This window comes from Pelophylax lessonae (assembly GCF_965119305.1).
Source record: "Pelophylax lessonae genome assembly, chromosome: 3".
Classification (NCBI taxonomy): Eukaryota; Metazoa; Chordata; class Amphibia; order Anura; family Ranidae; genus Pelophylax; species Pelophylax lessonae.
The window spans coordinates 380,636,794-380,655,464 of record NC_138770.1 but is presented as its reverse complement, the minus strand read 5'-3'; the positions used below and the strand labels follow the sequence as shown (position 1 = coordinate 380,655,464).

Here is an 18,671-nt window from a genome sequence, read left to right as displayed (position 1 = left end):
TCCCTAAAACCCTTTACAGCATTGGGGGGTTGAATAATTTTGAATACAACTGTACATAACACAATACTTGTACTTTTACTTTTAGTACTTGAATAGTACATTTTTAAATAAACTACTTGCAATACTTAAGTACAAAAAAATGTTGAGTACTTTAGTACTTCTACTTAAGTGTGGTGCTTAAAGAGCACTTCAACTTCTACTCAAGTCACTTTTTTGATAGCGCACTTGTACTTTTACTCAATTCTGGGTCTCTAGTACTTTATACATCTCTGTTGGTAAGTAGCTGGCATTCTAAAGTTGGCTGCCGTTTCGTTCCAGTCCTCTTGAACACCTGCCACGACTCCTGTGCAAGATCGAGGCAGAAAGGATTCCGGTCATTCTAGTGGCTCCAGACTGGCCTCGCTGTCTTTGTACGCCGATCTGGTTGCTTATGCTCCTTGGGGACTTGTCTCAGGGAGGATCTGCTGTCCCAAGGACCAATCTTCCATCCTGCTTTTACAGTCGCTGGCTTTGAGGGCTTGGCTGTTAAAAGCCAGGTGCTGAAGGATAGAGGTTTGTCTGAGTGGGTGATTCCTACGCTGTTGAAAGCTAGGAAATCTACTTCTAGGAAGATATACCGTTGTACGTGGAAGACGTACATTGCATGGTGTGAGTCTCATGCTTGCTCCTTCTCAGTGGATAGGATCCTAAACTTCCTTCAATGGGAGGGGTTGAACAGCAATTGGCCTTGAGTACCATCAAGGGCCAGGTATCCGCTTTGGCGGATTTTTCCAACGACGTTTGGCAACACACTCCCTGGTGCGTACCTTCCTTCAGGGTGTCCGACATTTGGTTCCTTCAGTGTGGGCTCCGTTGCCGCCCTGGGATCTTAATTTGTTTCTTTAAGCTGTACAGAAGCCTCCCTTTGAAAATATTCGGGAGCTTTTCCTGCTTTCGCTGTCCCAGAAGGGGGTCTTTTTTGGAGGCTTTCACCTCTGTGCGCAGGGTGCCGGAACTGGCAGCGTTATCCTGTCGTTCACCTTAGTGTGTTTTAGAAGGATAAGGTGTTGCTTCACCCCTGTCCATCATTCCTTCCTAAGGTGGTCACTGATTTTAATTTGACTGAAGACATTGTTTTGCCTTCCCTGTGTCCCAGGCCTAATCATCCGAAGGAAATTGGCTTGCATGCCTTGGATGTGTTCTGGGCAATTAGGGTGTACCTGACAGCTACGGAGTCTTTTAGGGAGTCAGACTGTCTATTGTGCTCACGGACAGACCTCACAAAGGGTTGTCCTCTTCTTCTGCAACCATTTCCAGATGGATCAGACAGACGGTGGTTCAGGCCTATTCCATCAAAGGTCAGGTTCCTCCTTTACCTGTCAAGGCTTACTCTACTAGCGCGCCTAGTGCCTCCTGGGCTATCAGTCATCATGCGTCAGTGACTCAGGTTTGCAAGGCGGCCACCTGGTCATCGGTGCACACTTTTACAAAGTTTTTATAAAGTAGATGTGTTAGCATCTGCGAATGCTTCTTTTGGCCGCAAGGTTTTGCAGGCTGCTGTTTAGAGGACCTTGTCCTCTTTGAGAGTGTATTGTTTTTCAGGTGAGCTCCAGTTATTTATGGTAGAGCTCTATGTTACCTAATTAGCTATGGTTAGCCTTGGGAATTTTTTTTTAAATGTTTTTGCCACCCATCATGTTTAACACTGCTTTAGGATGTCCCAATGGTTAAGAAGAAGAATGAGCTGTGTCCATCAGTGAACAAATAAGAAAATGTCATTTTTGACTTACCGTAAAATCTGATGTTCATTGGCGGACACAGCACCCACCTCTCTGTGGAGTTGACTTTCTTCTGACACTGCTTGTAACAAAACTGAGTGCCTATATCTGAGAGTTGGTGTATACCCCCTGGGACTGCCCATAGGCATGGTCAAGCTTTTTCCTGCCTAGTGTCCTACTCCTGTAGGGGGCAGTATAACCCAATGGTTAAGAAGAATCAGGAGCTGTGTCATCAGAGAAATGGGTTTTACGGTTAGTCAAAAATCCCATTTTTTGGATCACACTTTGTCACATGCCTGATGAAGGGGCCCTGTGTGGCTCCGGAACTTTGCTGTTTGCTGTAACGATGTGATCGATGACCTCACAATTGCAACTCTGGAAGAATGGTCAAACATTCCTATAGACCCACTCCTAAACCTTGTAGAGTGGAAGCTGTTATAGCTGCAAAGGGTGGGCCAACTCAATATTGAACCCTACGGAGTAAGACTGGGGTGCCATTAAAGTTCATGTGCTTGTAAAGGCAGGCACCCCAATAATTTTGGTAATATAGTGTGTGTATATATATACACACACACCCGGGGTTCTCCTCTCATTTTTAATTCTTTTCATATGCATACTAACTGTATTGAATAGTCTTCAAACATACCATATAACTGCTTCCAGAGCTGCCCTGGCCTGCAGTTTTTTCACAAGATGTTATCTAGTCATTCCTGAGTACATTCAATTTTGTGAATAGTTCATTTGTACTGCAGAAGTCAAATACTTACCCATACTGCTCAGTAATGAGTTCAGTGGAACAAGCTACCTAAATATTGAATTGATTTTTTTTATCCCTTTCTTTGTTCAATACTATGGTCTGTGCTGTGTAAATACCAAGCTTTGAAATGTTGCTGATTGCAAACATTGTGTTTGTTCTACAATTTGGTTAGAGTTACACTGTCCTTTTAACTCCCATCGGGTCTTTGACTTAGCATTTGAAAGGCACTGCCGTGTTCTTCAAGTTTCTAAGCCTTTTTGTAGAAAATTGTAATATTTTTTACATGCAGTCATTACATATTTCCAGAAGCAATTGTACAGTGGAGAAAATAATTATTTGATTCCCTGCAGATTTTGTAAGTTTGCCTACCTACAAAGAAATGAAGGGCCTATAATTTTTTTTATCATAGATGTATTTTGGAAACATGATGCTTTGGGGCTGTTTCTCTGCTAAAGGTACAGACTCTGCATTGAGGGGCCAATGGACAGGGCCATGTATTGTAAAATCTGGGATGAGAACCTTGGATGGGTCTTTCAGCATGACAATGACCCAAAACATACCGCCTAGGCAATAAAGGTGTGGCTGAAGAAGAAGCACATTAAGGTCATGGAGTGGCCTAAACATTCTCCAGACCTTAATCCTTTAGAACAGTGATGGCGAACCTTGGCACCCCAGATGTTTTGGAACTACATTTCCCATGATGCTCACCTACACTGCAGAGTGCAAGAGCATCATGGGAAATGTAGTTCCAAAACATCTTGGGGGCCAAGGTTCGCCATCACTGCTATAGAACAGTTATGGAGGGAGCTGAAACTTTGAGTTGCCAAGAGACAGACAAAAAACCCTAAGGATTTAGAGAAGAGCTGTAAAAATGAGTGGGCCAAAATCCTTTCTGAGATGTGTGCAAACCTGGTCACTAACTACAAGAATTGTCTTACCTCTGTGCTTGCCAACAAGGGTTTCTCCACCAAATACTAAGTCATGTTATGCTTGGGGATCAAATACTTATTTCTCTAGCGCTCATTGACAGACGTAGTCCTCGGTGATACACCACCTTCGGGTTATGTTGCCTCCACAGGAGCAGGACTAGACAGGAAATTAAAAAGCTCTGGCCACACCCTAGGGGCAGTCCCAGAGGGTATATCCTCTCTCTCTCTGCCTCAGCAAATCAGTTATTTTCTGTCTAGTTAGGAGTAAGGACCTAGATACCTTGCTGGGATCTTAGGTCCTGGCAAGATTTTTTTCTTAAAGGATTTTTTAGACAGCTTTTTTTCTCCAGTGTTCCTGTGAGATCTTCAAGCAAGAAAGCTGAACTGGGCGACGGGCTGGATGTTGAGATCCGGTGGTCACCCCAGTTCAGCCTACGAGCGCGTGCAGGCCATAGCTCCGTGCTGGGTCGGCCGCGACAAAGTCCCATTAAAGGACTGACCCCGCGAGTTAAACGTCTCGCTGAAACGCCAAAGACCATGAGTCACGGCGTCCATATCGGTCGACAGCCCTCCCGCCCCGGTGGAGAGGGGTACTGTCAGGAGTTGGTGCCCGCCTGGTTCCGGTATGGTGAGTAGTATGTTCCCCCTTTTCCCCTGACGGGTCTTGTGGTGAACGCGGGCCCCTCTCTGTATGGTAAGATAGAGTCCCTCTCTATCCTATAAATGACACAGATCCTCCTACTTTGAGTGTGATTTTATGTGCAAAAAGCCAGGAGGCTTGGTTTGGGAGCTAACAATCTAATTGTATACATGTTAAAAAGATTATAATCTGTGGCATTCTGGGAATCTTACGGTGATAAGAATAAGCTACCTACCAGTCAGAAGCCACGGACATGTAGACTGCCTTCCTAATCAGATCTCCAGCTATTAGCAGGCCTCCCGAATGGCCATGCGGTCCGCCAGGGCCGGTACCGCCAACCACGCCAAATCCCCATGCAGAGAGAGTGTTGTGTGCCCTGCAGCACACCGCTATTCAGTACAGGCCGCCGCCATTTTTTTTTTTTGCTGGATCGCACGAGCCGCCATTTTGGCGTAGCCTCGTGTCTCCAGCATGGGGGCGGCCATGTTTGAGGTGATCCAAACACCTCGTGGAGCTAGGGGAGGCGCCGGAAGGCGTGCAGAGGGGCGGAGCCGCCTCCTTTCTTCCTGGGCAGCCAGCCAAAAGACTTCCTGTTTGTCAAGACAGCGCTGTAACCTGTTGCAGTTAAACTCTGAGCATCAAGTGGTGAGCCTGGGGGTCTATCTCTCTCTCTCGATCGATAGGGATCCCTAGCAGGTAACACTAAGGGGCTTTTTGTGGCGCTGGGGGTCTGAAAAAAAAAAAAAAAAAGTTTTTTATTTTTGAATTATATTATCCAGGAAGTGACTGGAATTATCATGGACCCTGCCACACATATTCCCCCACCTGTTTCCCTCGAGGGGGCCACGGGACCCGCCGGTGCACAGAGTGTAGAGTCATTTACAGCAATTTTGGAGTCTATGGTGGCTCGGGTGGAGGCGGCCTGTCAGGGACGGGGGTCAAGGAAGCGACCCCCGCCTACCCCTATACTATTTGACACCTCTGCCTCTGATTCAGAGATGGTCACTGCAGTTGCAGGTTCCTCTGCAAAGGCTGTTATCCCAGGTAAAGCCCCCTCAGACAGTGAGGAGGACGCTTCTTCTCCTGCTATAATTCAGGAAGAAGCATTGGTGGACGCACTAGTTGTGGCAGTGCAGGAAACCTTAAAACTTGAGGCTTTACAGGCAGAGGCAACTGAAACAGAGATTCCTTTTGGTACTAATAAGCCCATCAAAACGGTGAAGGTTTTTCCTGTACCCAAATGTTTCGGTAATCAGATTAAAGGAGAATGGGAGCATTCTAAACGTACCTTTACTATTTCCAAGCGTATTGCTAGACGCTATCCGTTTGAAGAATCCATCATTAAGAAATGGACGGTACCACCAGTGGTGGATCCACCTATTTCCAGGCTGAATAAAGCCACGGTTATCCCAGTGGAGGACACTTCGTCCTTTAAGGATCCGGTGGATCGAAAGATGGAAGCAGAGTCCCGCACCATCTTCTCTCTGATAGGGTCAGCATTTAGACCAGTAATTGTTATTGGTCTAGTTTCCCAGACACTTACGGAATGGGCGAAAATGGTACGCCAAGACCTTAGGGGAAAAGATATTCCCCAGGAGACATCTGATTTGATGGAACAGATTATACAAGGGCTACAGTTTATCTGTGACGCAGCCTTGGACACTACTCCCTTATTAGGGCATGCATCTATGTCAGCGGTGATCCTCAGACGTGTGCTGTGGTTAAAATGCTGGTCAGCTGACCTAGGTTCCAAAAAAGACCTTGACAAATCTCCCTTTTCAGGGGAATCGTCTATTTGGGGCCAACCTAGATGAAATCATCAAGGATGCCACTGGGGGCAAGAGCACTTTTTTGCCACAGGCTGCTAAAGCTAAGGGACCTCGCAACAAGCGAGGACCTTTCTTTACCGCCCATAAAGGGCGCCCGGCTGGTACTAGCGGGAAAGGCAAGACTCCTCCAGGAGGGTTCAAGAAGGGCTGGTCGGACAAGCAGAGGACCAACCCAGCCAAACCCGAAGCAAAGGAGTACACAGCCTGAAGGTGCGCCCCCACCCGGTTTCAGGGTGGGGGGACGTTTTCACCGGTATTCAGGACATTAGATCGAGCTTCAACCACTACTACCGGTGCGATTCTTCCCTTCCAACATTTAAGTACTACAGGAAGCGGTAGTTACCGTTCCCTGAATAGATCTTTTCCTTTACCTTTTCCTAAGATTAGTCCCTATACCTCACAGGAATCGGATCTGGTTGACCAGATAGGCCAAGTAGCCTCTAGTCGGGTGACTTCGGTTCCTGAGGTTCAACCAGAAAAGATCACCCTTCCTGATAACAATCAGGTATCTGATAAATGTGTGGGAACAGAAAACGACCAGACTTTCTCGGATGGTCGGGGCCAGATACCTCTAGGGACGCCTGGTTCAGATTCTATCAGCGCCAGTGGTCCTAGAAATTCTAGGCTGGCCTCCTCAAGCCGGCCTGGCCGACTTGGACATGCTAGTCGCAGACGTTCCGTGGGAACTTCGTCTCAGGGAGTGTCTGTGGTCTCAAGGACCAATTTACCATCATGCTTTACAGTCGCTGGGTTTAATGGCCTGGCCATTGAGACCCAAGTACTGAAGGACAGAGGTTTGTCTACTTCAGTCATTCCTACCCTTATTAAAGCAAGGAAAGCGACTTCCAGCAAGGTCTATTATCACACATGGAAGACTTATATTGCGTGGTGCGAATCTTTAGGATTTCCTCCACGTACCTATTCGGTGACTCGAATATTGGCCTTTTTGCAACAAGGGGTTGAGCAGAAGCTAGCCTTGAGCACCATCAAGGGTCAAGTTTCAGCATTAGCAATCTTCTTTCAGAAACCTTTAGCTACCAAGTCCTTGGTGCGGAATTTCATCCAGGGGGTGCGGCACCTGGCTCCTCCAGTCCGCGCGCCCTTACCGCCCTGGGATCTTAATTTGGTTTTGTCGGTTCTACAGAAACCTCCCTTTGAAAACATCAGGGAGATTCCCTTGCTTACTTTATCCCAGAAGGTGGCCTTCTTGGTGGCTATTACTTCTGCTCGCAGGGTGTCAGAACTGGCTGCATTATCATGCCAGTCCCCATACCTAGTGATTCATAGGGATAAGGTAGTACTTCATCCTAAGCCACCTTTTCTTCCTAAGGTGGTTTCAGATTTTCATCTGAATGAAGATATTGTACTACCTTCCTTGTGTCCTCAGCCCAAGCATCATCGGGAACATGCGTTGCATTCCTTAGATGTGGTTCGGGCAATCAGGGTATACCTGAAAGCTACGGAATCATTCCGTAAGACGGATTCACTTTTTGTGATCACGGATGGCCCCAGAAAGGGTTTGCCTGCATCTGCCGCGACCATTGCCAAATGGATTAGACAAACGGTGGTACTGGCTTATTCTATTAAGGGTCAGAGTCCTCCGTTCCCTGTTAGGGCGCACTCCACTCGAGCGCTCAGTACTTCCTGGGCCTTTCGCCATCAGGCGTCAGTGGTCCAGGTATGTAAGGCGGCCACCTGGTCGTCGGTACATACCTTTACAAAATTCCATAAAATTGATGTGACAGCATCGGCGGATGCCTCATTTGGCCGCAAGGTTTTGCAGGCCGCAATTTGAGGAGACCGGTGGTCTACCTCGAGGGTTTTTTTCTGTTTGAAAAAAAAAAAAAAAAATTTTTCTCTTTTTTGTTGTCTCATCATTAAGGATGAGCATTGTAAACTTCTAGTTGGCACCGGTTGGGCCTTCTAGATTGGGATTTGATTTCCATTTTCCCACCCCTCATTTGTGATACTGCTCTGGGACGTCCCGAAGGTGGTGTATCACCGAGGACTACGTCTGTCAATGAGCGCTAGAGAAAAATGGATTTTTGTAAAATCTTACCGTAAAATCCTTTTCTCTTAGCTCATTGACAGACGTAGTCCCCGCCCCTCTGTTTTTGAGTTGGGTTGGGTTAAAATCTCTAAAGACTGCTTTTTCACATAACTGATTTGCTGAGGCAGAGAGAGAGAGGATATACCCTCTGGGACTGCCCCTAGGGTGTGGCCAGAGCTTTTTGATTTCCTGTCTAGTCCTGCTCCTGTGGAGGCAACATAACCCGAAGGTGGTGTATCACCGAGGACTACGTCTGTCAATGAGCTAAGAGAAAAGGATTTTACGGTAAGATTTTACAAAAATCCATTTTTTACTCACTGAACTGCAACTCAATTGATAACATTTGTTTTATGTGTTTTTTTCTTCTGGATTTTTGGTTGATATTTTGTCTCTATCATTTAAAATACACCCATGATAAACATTATAGACCCTTGATTTCTTTGTGGGCAAACTTACAAAACCTGCAGGGGTTCAAATAATTATTTTCCCCACTGTAAAAGCTTCAACTCTTCTGGGAAGGCTGTCCACAAGGTTTAGTGGTGTGTCTATGGGATTATTTGACCATTCTTCCAGAAGCGCATTTGTGAGTTCAGGCACTGATGTTGGACAAGAAGGCCTAGCTCACAGTCGCTGCTCTAACTCATCCCAAAGGTGTTCTAGGTTCCAAAGGTTGAGGTCAAGACACTGTGTAGGCCAAATTCCTCCACCCCAAACTCGCTCATCTATGTCTTTATGAACCTTGCTTTGTGCACTGGTGTGCAGTCATGTTGGAACAAGAAGGGGTCTTTCCCAAACTGTTCTCACAAAGTTGGGAACATGAAATTGTCCAAAATGTCTTGGTATGCTGATGCCAAGAGTTCCCGTCACTGGAACTAAGTGGCCAAGCCCAACCCCACACATGATTTGGACCAGTGCACAAAGCAAGGTCCATAAAGACCTGGATGAGGTGAGTTATTCTGTAAAGCAGATGATAGATGATGATAATGATGTGTTGTCTCAACCCACAGTAATTACCACCCAAATGAACCCTCTTAATGTGGGTAATGTAAAGCAGTCAGGAAACCTATGCAGTAATAAATATGCCTCTTTTTCTACTTTTTTATCTGCTAAGTGCTGCAGCGCCAGTTAAAAAAAAGATTTGTATACTCAAGAAGCAGCTGAGCTCTCCGACATGCCTCCTGAATATGACCTAATCAACAGCACTGCTGCGGAAGCAAAAGCGATGTTGTTTAAACCAGTGTTTAGAGGGGTTTGTTGGTCACAGGAGAGCTTGTTTGAGAGCCATGGAACCCAACGTGCTGGGAGCACAGGGTTCTTTAACCCTTTCTGCAGCACTTAGCTAACAAGAAAGTTAAAATAAAAGTCATTTTATTGCTGTAAATGAAGTCTGCTTTTATACAATAAAAATTAGGAGGGTTCAATTGGGCTTTACATCAAAATTCCATTTTACATAGTTACATAGTTAGTATAGATGAAAAAAGACACAAGTCCATCCTGCTCACCCAACAAAAAGGGGGAAAAAATACACAATCTTATATACACAATCCTATTCCCACAGTTGATTCAGAGGAAGGAAAAAAAAAACCAGCAAAGCGTAATTTAAGTATTCTTTTAGAAGGGGAAAAAAATCCTTCCTGTTCCCCAAGAGGTGATCAGATATTCCCTGGGTCAACTTTACCTATACATGTTAGTATCCAGTTATATTATGTACATTTAGGAATCAATCTACTGAGCTGGACAGAACCAGCTTTTGATAAAGTCGATTACACATTTTCACAGCTCTTACTGTGAAGAAACCTTTCCGAATTTGGAGATGAAATCTCTTTTCCGCTAGACATGCAAGAGTGCCCCCTTGTCCTCCGTGATGACCTTAAAAGTCAATAACTTAACGCCAAGCATATGATGGACCACTTATGTATTTATACATGTTGATCATATCCCCCCTTAATTTCCTCTTCTCAAGAGAGAATAAATTCTGTTCCTCTAATCTTTCCTCATATCTGAGCTCTTCCATGCCTCTTTACAGTTTGGTTTCTCTTCTCTGCACTTTCTTCAGTTTTCCAATATCTTTTTTGTGAACTGGTGCCCAAAACTGAACTGCATATTCCAGATGAGGTCTTACTAATGATTTGTACAGGGGCAAAATAATATACACTATATTACCAAAAGTACTGCAACACTTGCCTTTACAGGCACATGAACTTTAATGGCATCCCTGTCTTAGTCCATAGGGTTCAATATTGACTTGGCACACCTTTTGCAGCTATAACAGCTTCAACACTTCTGGTAAGGCTTTCCAAAAGATTTAGGAGTGTATCTATGGGAATGTTTGACCATTCTTCTGAAGCACCTTTGTAAAGTCAGGCACTGATGTGGACGAGAAGGCTTGGCTCGCACACCAGTGCACAAACAAGGTTCGTAAAGACATGGATGAGGGAGTTTGACATGGAGGAACTTGACTGGCCTGCACAGAATTCTGACCTCAACGGAATGGAACCCCTTTGGGATAAATTAGAGTGGAGACTGCAAGCCAGGCCTTCTCATTCAACATCAGTGCCTGACCTCACAAATGCGCTTCTGGAAGAATGGTCAAACATTCCCATAGACACACTCCTAAACCATGTGGACAGCCTTCCCAGAAGAGTTGAAGCTGGTATAGCGGCAAAGGGTGGGCCAATTCAATATTGTTCATGTGCGTTTAAGGCAGGTGTCCCAATACTTTTGCTAATATAGTGTATCTCTCTGGAGTATATACCTCTCTTAATAGAAGAAATGATTTTGGTGTGGAAACAGCAGCTTGGCATTGCATGCTATTATTAAGCTTATGATCTACCAGAACACTCAGATCCTTCTCCACCATTGATTCCCCCATTTGTACTCCCCCCCCCCCCCCCTTATATGTATGATGCATGCATATTCTTAGCCCCCAAGTACATAATTTTATGTTTATCAACATTAAACCTCATTTACCACATAGTTGCCCAATAAAACAGTGCATTGAGGTCAGTTTGTAAGTTGGAGACATCATGTAAGGAAGTTATTCCACTGCAAAGCTTGGTGTCCTCTGCGAAGACTGAAATGGTATTTTTAATCCCAGACCGTATATCATTTATAAAGATATTAAAAAGTAATGAACCCAACACTGAACCTTAGGGTACACCATTAACAACCCATAGTATGAATCAATAACCACTACTTTCTGAATTCGGTCTTTTAGCTGATTTTTTTCAAGCCTGTAGACCAGGGGTCTTCAAACTATGGCCCTCCAGTTGTTCAGGAACTATAATTCCCATCATGCTTAGTCATGTCTGTGAATGTCAGAGTTTTACAATGCCTCATGGGATGTGTAGTTCTGCAACAGCTGGAGGGCCGTAGTTTGAGGATCCCTGGTGTAGACTTTACCTTACACATTAGCCATGTGTGGGGAATTGTGTCAACTGCTTTTGCAAAATCCAGGTATACTACATCCACAGCCACCCCTCTGTCCAAGGTTTTATTTACCTCCACATGAAAAAAAATCAGATTTGTCTGACAACTTGTGTTTTTCATGAATCCATGCTGTCTGTTGCCTAAAATATTTTATTCCAGCAAGAACTCATCTATGTGGTCTTTTAATAAACTCTCCAGTATCTTCCCAACTATAGAAGGTAAACTAACAGGTCTATAGTTACTTGATAAAGACTTTGATCCCTTTTAAATATAGGCACCACATTGTCCTTACGCCAATCCAGTTGTACTATTCCAGTCATTAAAGAGTCCCTAAAAATGTTAAACGATGACTTTGGCATGAAATGTCTATGTCTATTCTTTTTACAGTTCATGTGTTCCATCTAGTTGCTGTAATGTACTACTGCTTGTATATTTTGCTTTATTAAATAAACATATTGGTTAATTGTACATGTGGGTTTTCATTAGCACAGACCTTTTTTAGTGTACAGACTATACTCATTTATAGTTTTTTTTAGTTTATTATTAAATATAAAAACAGAGGCAATACAATATGCAGTAATCCATACCAACCAATCAAAAATCATTTCTCTACTTTCCTGTCAGTAGTAAACTGGAACATAGTTGGTTTCTATGGGCTACATCACGTTGCCTAAGGTATTGTACTATTGGTTTTAATAAATAAGTGCAGAATTATTTGGAGATTATGTCTCTATTCTATAGTGGCTGCAAGTTACTAGCTTCATAGAACAGTTCTTGTGCTTAACGTCGGTATTGTAGAAGTGGGTAGACCTTCAAGTGGTATCCTTGTCAGCTCATTCAATCTTGAGACACAAAGGTCAGAAGCTTGCTGTTGATTCTCTTCAGCCTTATTGGCATTTCTATCAGTCTTTGGATAAAGATGTCAGATATTCCATTGCCTGCTATTCTGGGATGCTCTTGGGTATCTTCTCTTATGACCTGGCCTCACTATATCTTTGAACTTAACCGTTCTTTTTAAAAGAGATCCTTTGGGAAAAGGCTGCCAAAGTTAAAGGAAAATATCTCTTTAGGGGATAAGAAATCACTTACAAAGTGACAGACATTTTGGGCTGTAATGATTTTTAGACTATAAACTAATCAATGTTCAAGATGCCTAGGGACTCATTAAATGACTTGTGTAATTTTTGTAAGGGAAACCTAAAGCTGCATTATAAGCAAGGCAGGTGATGACCTAATTGACCCTTTCTCTTTTTTCTTTTTCACATTTGTTTTTGCACGATTCAATGGCAGCAAACAGTTCTACTTAGCATTCTTAACTTCTGTCCAGAGATACAGCACCTTAACCTTGGAAGCTGTGTTTTGGTAAGTAAATGGTAGTTTTTGTCTTTTTCTTATTTTCTTTTCATCATATTTTTTTTTATTTCAGTTTAGATATACTGTAGGTGTTGTACAGTCATACTGTAGTCTTGGATGTCTATTTATAACCGGTGAAAAGTTCTAATATACCTTTTTGTGCAAAATATAATTTACAACTATAATTCCTATTAGAAAGGTTTTAATTGTATGTATTTATTTATTGGAAACATTTTGTGCTGTCATTTCACTGAAAATTTTTAGTAGAAAATATTGCCATTCTAAACTTGGCATAATCCATTCACTTTAATGTTGGGCAGCTAGGTCTTTCCCCATTTGTGATGTCTCCTTTTTTATTTACTGTTCATTTAGTCACTCTATTTACTTTTTACCATGTTTTACATGTTTCCTAAGCATTGTAATTTCCAATATCGGAGGTTTTTTTTTTTCCTTTTAAGAAATTATTTTAAAAAATGTAGTTTTTAATTTTTTTACATGCGGTCACCATCAAAGCCCCTGATCACCACTACACCAGTCATATGATGACACTGTACTGCTCTGGTGACAGTATGTTAAATGTATTAAATTAAATGTATTTTTCTTCTGAATTTTCCAAAAAATTGTAACAAAAAAATTACAACTTCATAAAGCTCACTCACCACTTACTGAATATCTACTTTCCAAAAAGGCGTCACTTGGGGGGAATTTTAGCACCTGAAGAAATTAGACAATGGTCAATTTTCAAATATACCATAGTTTGTAGACTCTATAACTTTTATACAGACTAAATAATATACACTGATTTGGATTATTTTTTACCCCAAAAATGTAGCTGAATACATTTTGGCCTAAATTCATGAGGAAAGATTATTTATTGCAAAATTTTAATAGGAGCGAAGGGAATTTTTTTTTTTTTTTTTTGCTTTTTGGTACTTTTTAATTTTATATAGCAAAAAATAAAAAAAACAGAGATGATTAAATACTACCAAAAGCTCTATCTATTAAAAAAAAAAAAAATGCTAAAAATTGTATTTTTAGTACCGTGTTGCATGACTGACTAATTGGCATTCAAAGTGTGACAGCATGCGAAAGGATACAATTCGGCCGGTGGAAGGGAGTGAAAGTGTCTGATATTGAGGTGCTTAAGCAGTCTGAATGAAATAAATAATGATGCTGACCTCCACTTGTTTATGTTTTTGACAGATTGAAGATTATGACCTAATAGCTTCTGTTATTGGTGCCAAATGCAAAAAGCTACGTTCCCTAGACCTGTGGAGATGTAAAAATATTACTGAAAAGGGGTTAGGAGAGCTGGCTGCTGGTTGTCCCCTTCTTGAAGAGCTTGACCTTGGATGGTGTCCTATGCTGCATAGTGGCACTGGATGTTTTGCCAATCTTGCCCGCAAACTCACAGGTCTGCGAAAGCTGTTTCTTACAGCCAACCGGTCTGTTTGTGACTCTGATATAGAAGAACTAGCTGCAAATTGTCAACATCTTCAGTACTTAGATATCCTAGGTAAGTAGTAGTAAGGTTACTTTATCTGTAACCTGAAGAAACTGTTGAAGTTTTTGTTGTACCAATGCTTTTTCTAACCAGTCAAATTATCTACCCGTTGCCTCATTTGTAAAAAAAAAAAACAAATCTATTTCTAGAACATAATTTTGTATTTTAGAAAAAATAAATAAAGAGAATGTCAAGGGTCACAAATAAAGACTTAGTTCAGCAGAGACGTTCTTATATATCCCGTGAATTGTAAATGCCATCTTTAAAACATACTATAAAATGTCTTTAAAATCTCTCTTTTCTCTAAAATCATGTCACATGATAAACTATTTTCCTTCCTATTGTTTCAAACATTGATGCCCAGGAAGAGAAATTGCTGGTTGGTTTGTTAAAGCAGAACTTCACTCTCTCAGTCAATATTGTATTCCCTATTTTGGTTCCAGTGATGTGATCCCTTGGTCTCTCTGATTCCCTGCAATCCAGGCGGGTCATGGCTGTTGGGTGGGACCAGCAGAGTTCTATACAAAGCTTCCTGAAAAAAAAAAAATCACAGCACCCTGTCTCAGTAGTACTTTCAAAAGCCCTGATGCAAGCAGTGGGTTAGCTATTAGGGTAAATTATGCAGTCTGGAGGAGTGGCATTTTGGCATACTGCATTTGCATGCAAACTACCCTAATGTAACACCTACACGGGATGCTGAGCCTCCATGTTCTCCATGAAAGAACTTAAATACAATAAATGAAAAATTGGACAAGGGACAGCCAAGGTGGAAAAGAAAGGGCTAGAGGAAGCTTGACATCCTCTAGCCAGGAAATGAGGCAGGCTCTATCTGACTTACTGCAATTTCTAAAGCACATTGTGGGTAAGCAAGCTCAATTCAGGAAAGGAGCCTCTAAAATTCTGCAAATCTGAATACAATGAGGAAAATAATTACTTGACCCCCCCCCCCCCCCCAGCAGATTTTGTAAGTTTGCCCACTGACAAAGAAATGAACATTCTATAATTTGTTATCATATGTGTATTTTAAATGATGGAGACAGAATAGCAACCAAAAATGCAGAAAAAAAACAATGATACAAATGTTATAAATGGAGTTGCAGTTCAATGAGTAAAAAACGTATTTGATCCCCAAACAAAACGTGACTTAGTACTTGGTGGAGAAACGCTTGTTGGTAACCACAGAGGTACAACGTTTCGTGTAGTTGGTTACTAGGTTTGCACACATCTAAGGAGGGATTTTGGTCCACTCTTCTTTACAGTTCTTCTCTAAATCTTTAAGGTTTCTTGGCTGACCCACCTTCGGTGTTCTGGCTAAGGCAAGAAAGTTCTCCTTGAAGATTTTACAATACTGTACATGGACTGTCCATTGGCTCCTCAATTCCGCAAAGTAGGCCTGTACCTTTTAGCAGAGAACCAGCCCCAAAGCATAATGTTTCCAGCTCTGTGCTTGACTGTAGGGATGGTGTTCTTAGGGTCATAGTCAGCATTGTTCTTCCTCCAAACATGGCGAGTCGAGTTAATGCCAAAGAGCTCAATTCTGGTCTCATTTGATCACCGCACTTTCTCCCAATCCTTCACTGAACCATTTAAATGTTCATTGGCAAACTTCAGATGGGCCTGTACATGTGCCTTCTTGAGGAGGGGGACCTTGCAGACGCTGAAGGATTTCAATCCATGGGCAGAGTATTGTGTTATCAATAGTTTGTTTGGTAACAACTGGTGGTCCCAACTGACTTGAGATCATTCACAAGCTCCTCCCGTATAATTCTGGACTGATCCCTCACGTTTCTCATGATCATCCTTACCCCATGAGGCAAAATCTTGCATTGAGGCCAATTGATGGTTACTTTGTATTTCTTCCATTTGCGAATAATCGCTCCAACAGTTATCTCCTTCTCACCAAGCTTCTTGCTAATGCTCTTGTAGCCCATTCCAGCCTTGTGTAGGTCTACAGTCTTGTCCCTGAGGTCCTTTGACAGCTCTTTGGTCTTGCCCATGATGGTGAGCATTGAATAGAAGAAAAAAATTCTGTGGACAGGCGTCTTCTATACACATCTTATATACACATAACGAGTTGTCGTTCGGAGCAGCTTCTTAAATTGACACTACTAATCTGTGTACCACATAAACACATACTGTAGCCAGTGTGCGGGGGCCAGAATTATTGTTGGTTGGTAGGGGATCAAATACTGATTTTACTCATAACATTTGCATCATGTGTTTTTTATGGATTTTTGGTTGATATTCTGTCTCTATCATTTAGAATCCACAAGGATCCTTTGGTTCGGTAGACTAATACAGTAACATTTTAATATGTAAATGGGAAATGAGTATTATACAGAAATTCTCCTAGTTACATAACAAATATAATCTAGAGTTACATTTTCTTCTCCAGCAGATGCTATTAGTGCCCTAAAATTGAGAATAAGTGAGAAGTTTTTTTTTCCTTTTCACTAAATAGAAAATGTATTTTTATGTACTCCCTCCTGATTCAGTCTAATCTTGTTTTAACTGAAAAAAAAATGGGCAGAGATGTCTGTGTATAGTCAGATATGAGTTCTTAGACCAATCTAGACAAATAATGCTGAACATACACATCTCAAAAATTTTCGGCTAAGTTAGCAAAAATTTTTACTGCAGGTATCCCTGTTGGCAGTAATCAGCTTGACAAACTTCAATCAGACAATTGGAGGAGCCAATTGAAAAGTTGACAGTGACTTTCAGAATACAATAGCTGGCAGAGGAGATTTCTCCATCCATACTGTTTAGCATGAATGGTGGAATCTATTGATTTATCTCTAATGCTTTAAACAGCTATACCAATGAATGGGCCTGGATGGTGAGAGAAACAGGATAGCTCCTGTATTTCAATAAAGTGTTATCCTATCATAATAACACATGTATTTCATTGTATATTTTATAAACAACATGGCACTGGTCTGCATGTCTTTGCCTTGGGTCTATTTTAGGCCCAAAGATAAATGATTTTAAAAGCTTCCTGTTCTATGCCTATATTCCTTGTGTTTGTTTTTTTCCCTAGGTACTAGAATGGTGAGTCCTGCAGCCTTGCGAAAATTGCTGGAATGCTGTAAAGAACTTATTCTACTGGATGTGTCCTTCTGTTCACAGATCGACAGCCGAGTAGTACAGGAATTTACCTCACGATTTCCTAATGTGTCCATCAAAAAGAGTTTTACTCAATGAATAGAATGCTGCATTTTTATTTTTTATTATTTTATAAGAAACCCTGATCTTTTCTTCTATTTTGTCAAAAGTGGCTCTTCCAGGCTCAGTAGTGTGCTCATTGGGAAAGCTACTGATTTAGATTAGTTTAGTACTTTTTAAAGTAAACATTTGAAATTGTAAGGGTACATCAAAATGTTGTGCCCTAAATCACCCAGTGGCTTATTATATTTCTTAGAGGCCTGTTGATGAAATGTTGCTGGTGCTCCCAAGCTACACCATTCAAACTGCAACTTATACCCTATATACTAAAAGAATAAAATGTTCAGCAAGGAGAGTGAAACACTCTCAGTTCAGTAAGTAGACTTGCCTCAGAACTGAAGCTTGGAGAACTAATATACAGAGGCTCTGTGAAATATAGGAAACTGGTTGGTGATTAAACATGCTGCTATCTTCCCATAATTGCAAAGACAGTTTTGAGTTTTGGCGCTTTAATGACTACTTTGATTATATTCTGTTTTTAATTTAAAAAAAATAAACCCTTCACGCTAGAAATAAGACTTCCCTGTGCCCAAGTGGCCAACACACCCAAGAAGAATTATTTAGCAATAGTTCTCGGTATGCCTTTTATTTATTTATTTATTACTCTGTTATAAAGAAATCTTTTTTTAATTGATAATGCACAGTGTATTTTTCATTTTGCGAGTTGAATTTGCAAAATAACATGAAGCTTGGTGAGCTGGCACTGCACAGGCGAGTTTTGTCAACCACTGGAATGTGTGTAGATTTGTATCTAGCATAGGCAGTTCATACTTGTTGATATAATGTAATGGCATTGAATTTTTTTTTTTTTTTTTTTAATAGTGTCCACGGACATCTGTCTGATGCAGCATAAAAATACAGAGGGGTAAAATAAGTATTGAACGCGTCACCCTTTTTCTAAGTAAATATTTCTAAAGGTGCTATTGACATGACATTTTCACCACATGTCAGCAACAACCCATGCAATTCATACATACAAAGAAACTAAAACAAATAAGTTCAGAAAATAAGTTATGTGTAATAAAATGGAATGACACAGGGAAAAAGTATTGAAAACGCTAACTGAAATTTATTTAATACCTCATTCAAAATCCTTTGTTGGTAATGACAGCTTCAAGATGCCTCCTGTATGGAGAAACTAGTCACATGCATTGCTCAGGTGTGATTTTGGCCCATTCTTCCACACACAGTCTCAAAT

General features: G+C 41.6%; 1 protein-coding gene across 1 annotated transcript in view; it reads left to right on the top strand.

Annotated features, from left to right (window-relative positions):
- FBXL4 (F-box and leucine rich repeat protein 4) overlaps positions 1-17,753 on the top strand; it is a 94,999-nt gene extending 77,246 nt beyond the window's left edge. Inside the window, exons 6-8 of the mRNA XM_082250246.1 lie at positions 12,682-12,753; positions 13,948-14,260; positions 17,289-17,753. Coding sequence (XP_082106372.1) covers positions 12,682-12,753; positions 13,948-14,260; positions 17,289-17,452 — 549 coding nt within the window. The 3' untranslated portion in view covers positions 17,453-17,753. The remainder of the gene's footprint in view (positions 1-12,681; positions 12,754-13,947; positions 14,261-17,288) is intronic.
- Positions 17,754-18,671: the final 918 nt, after the last annotated feature.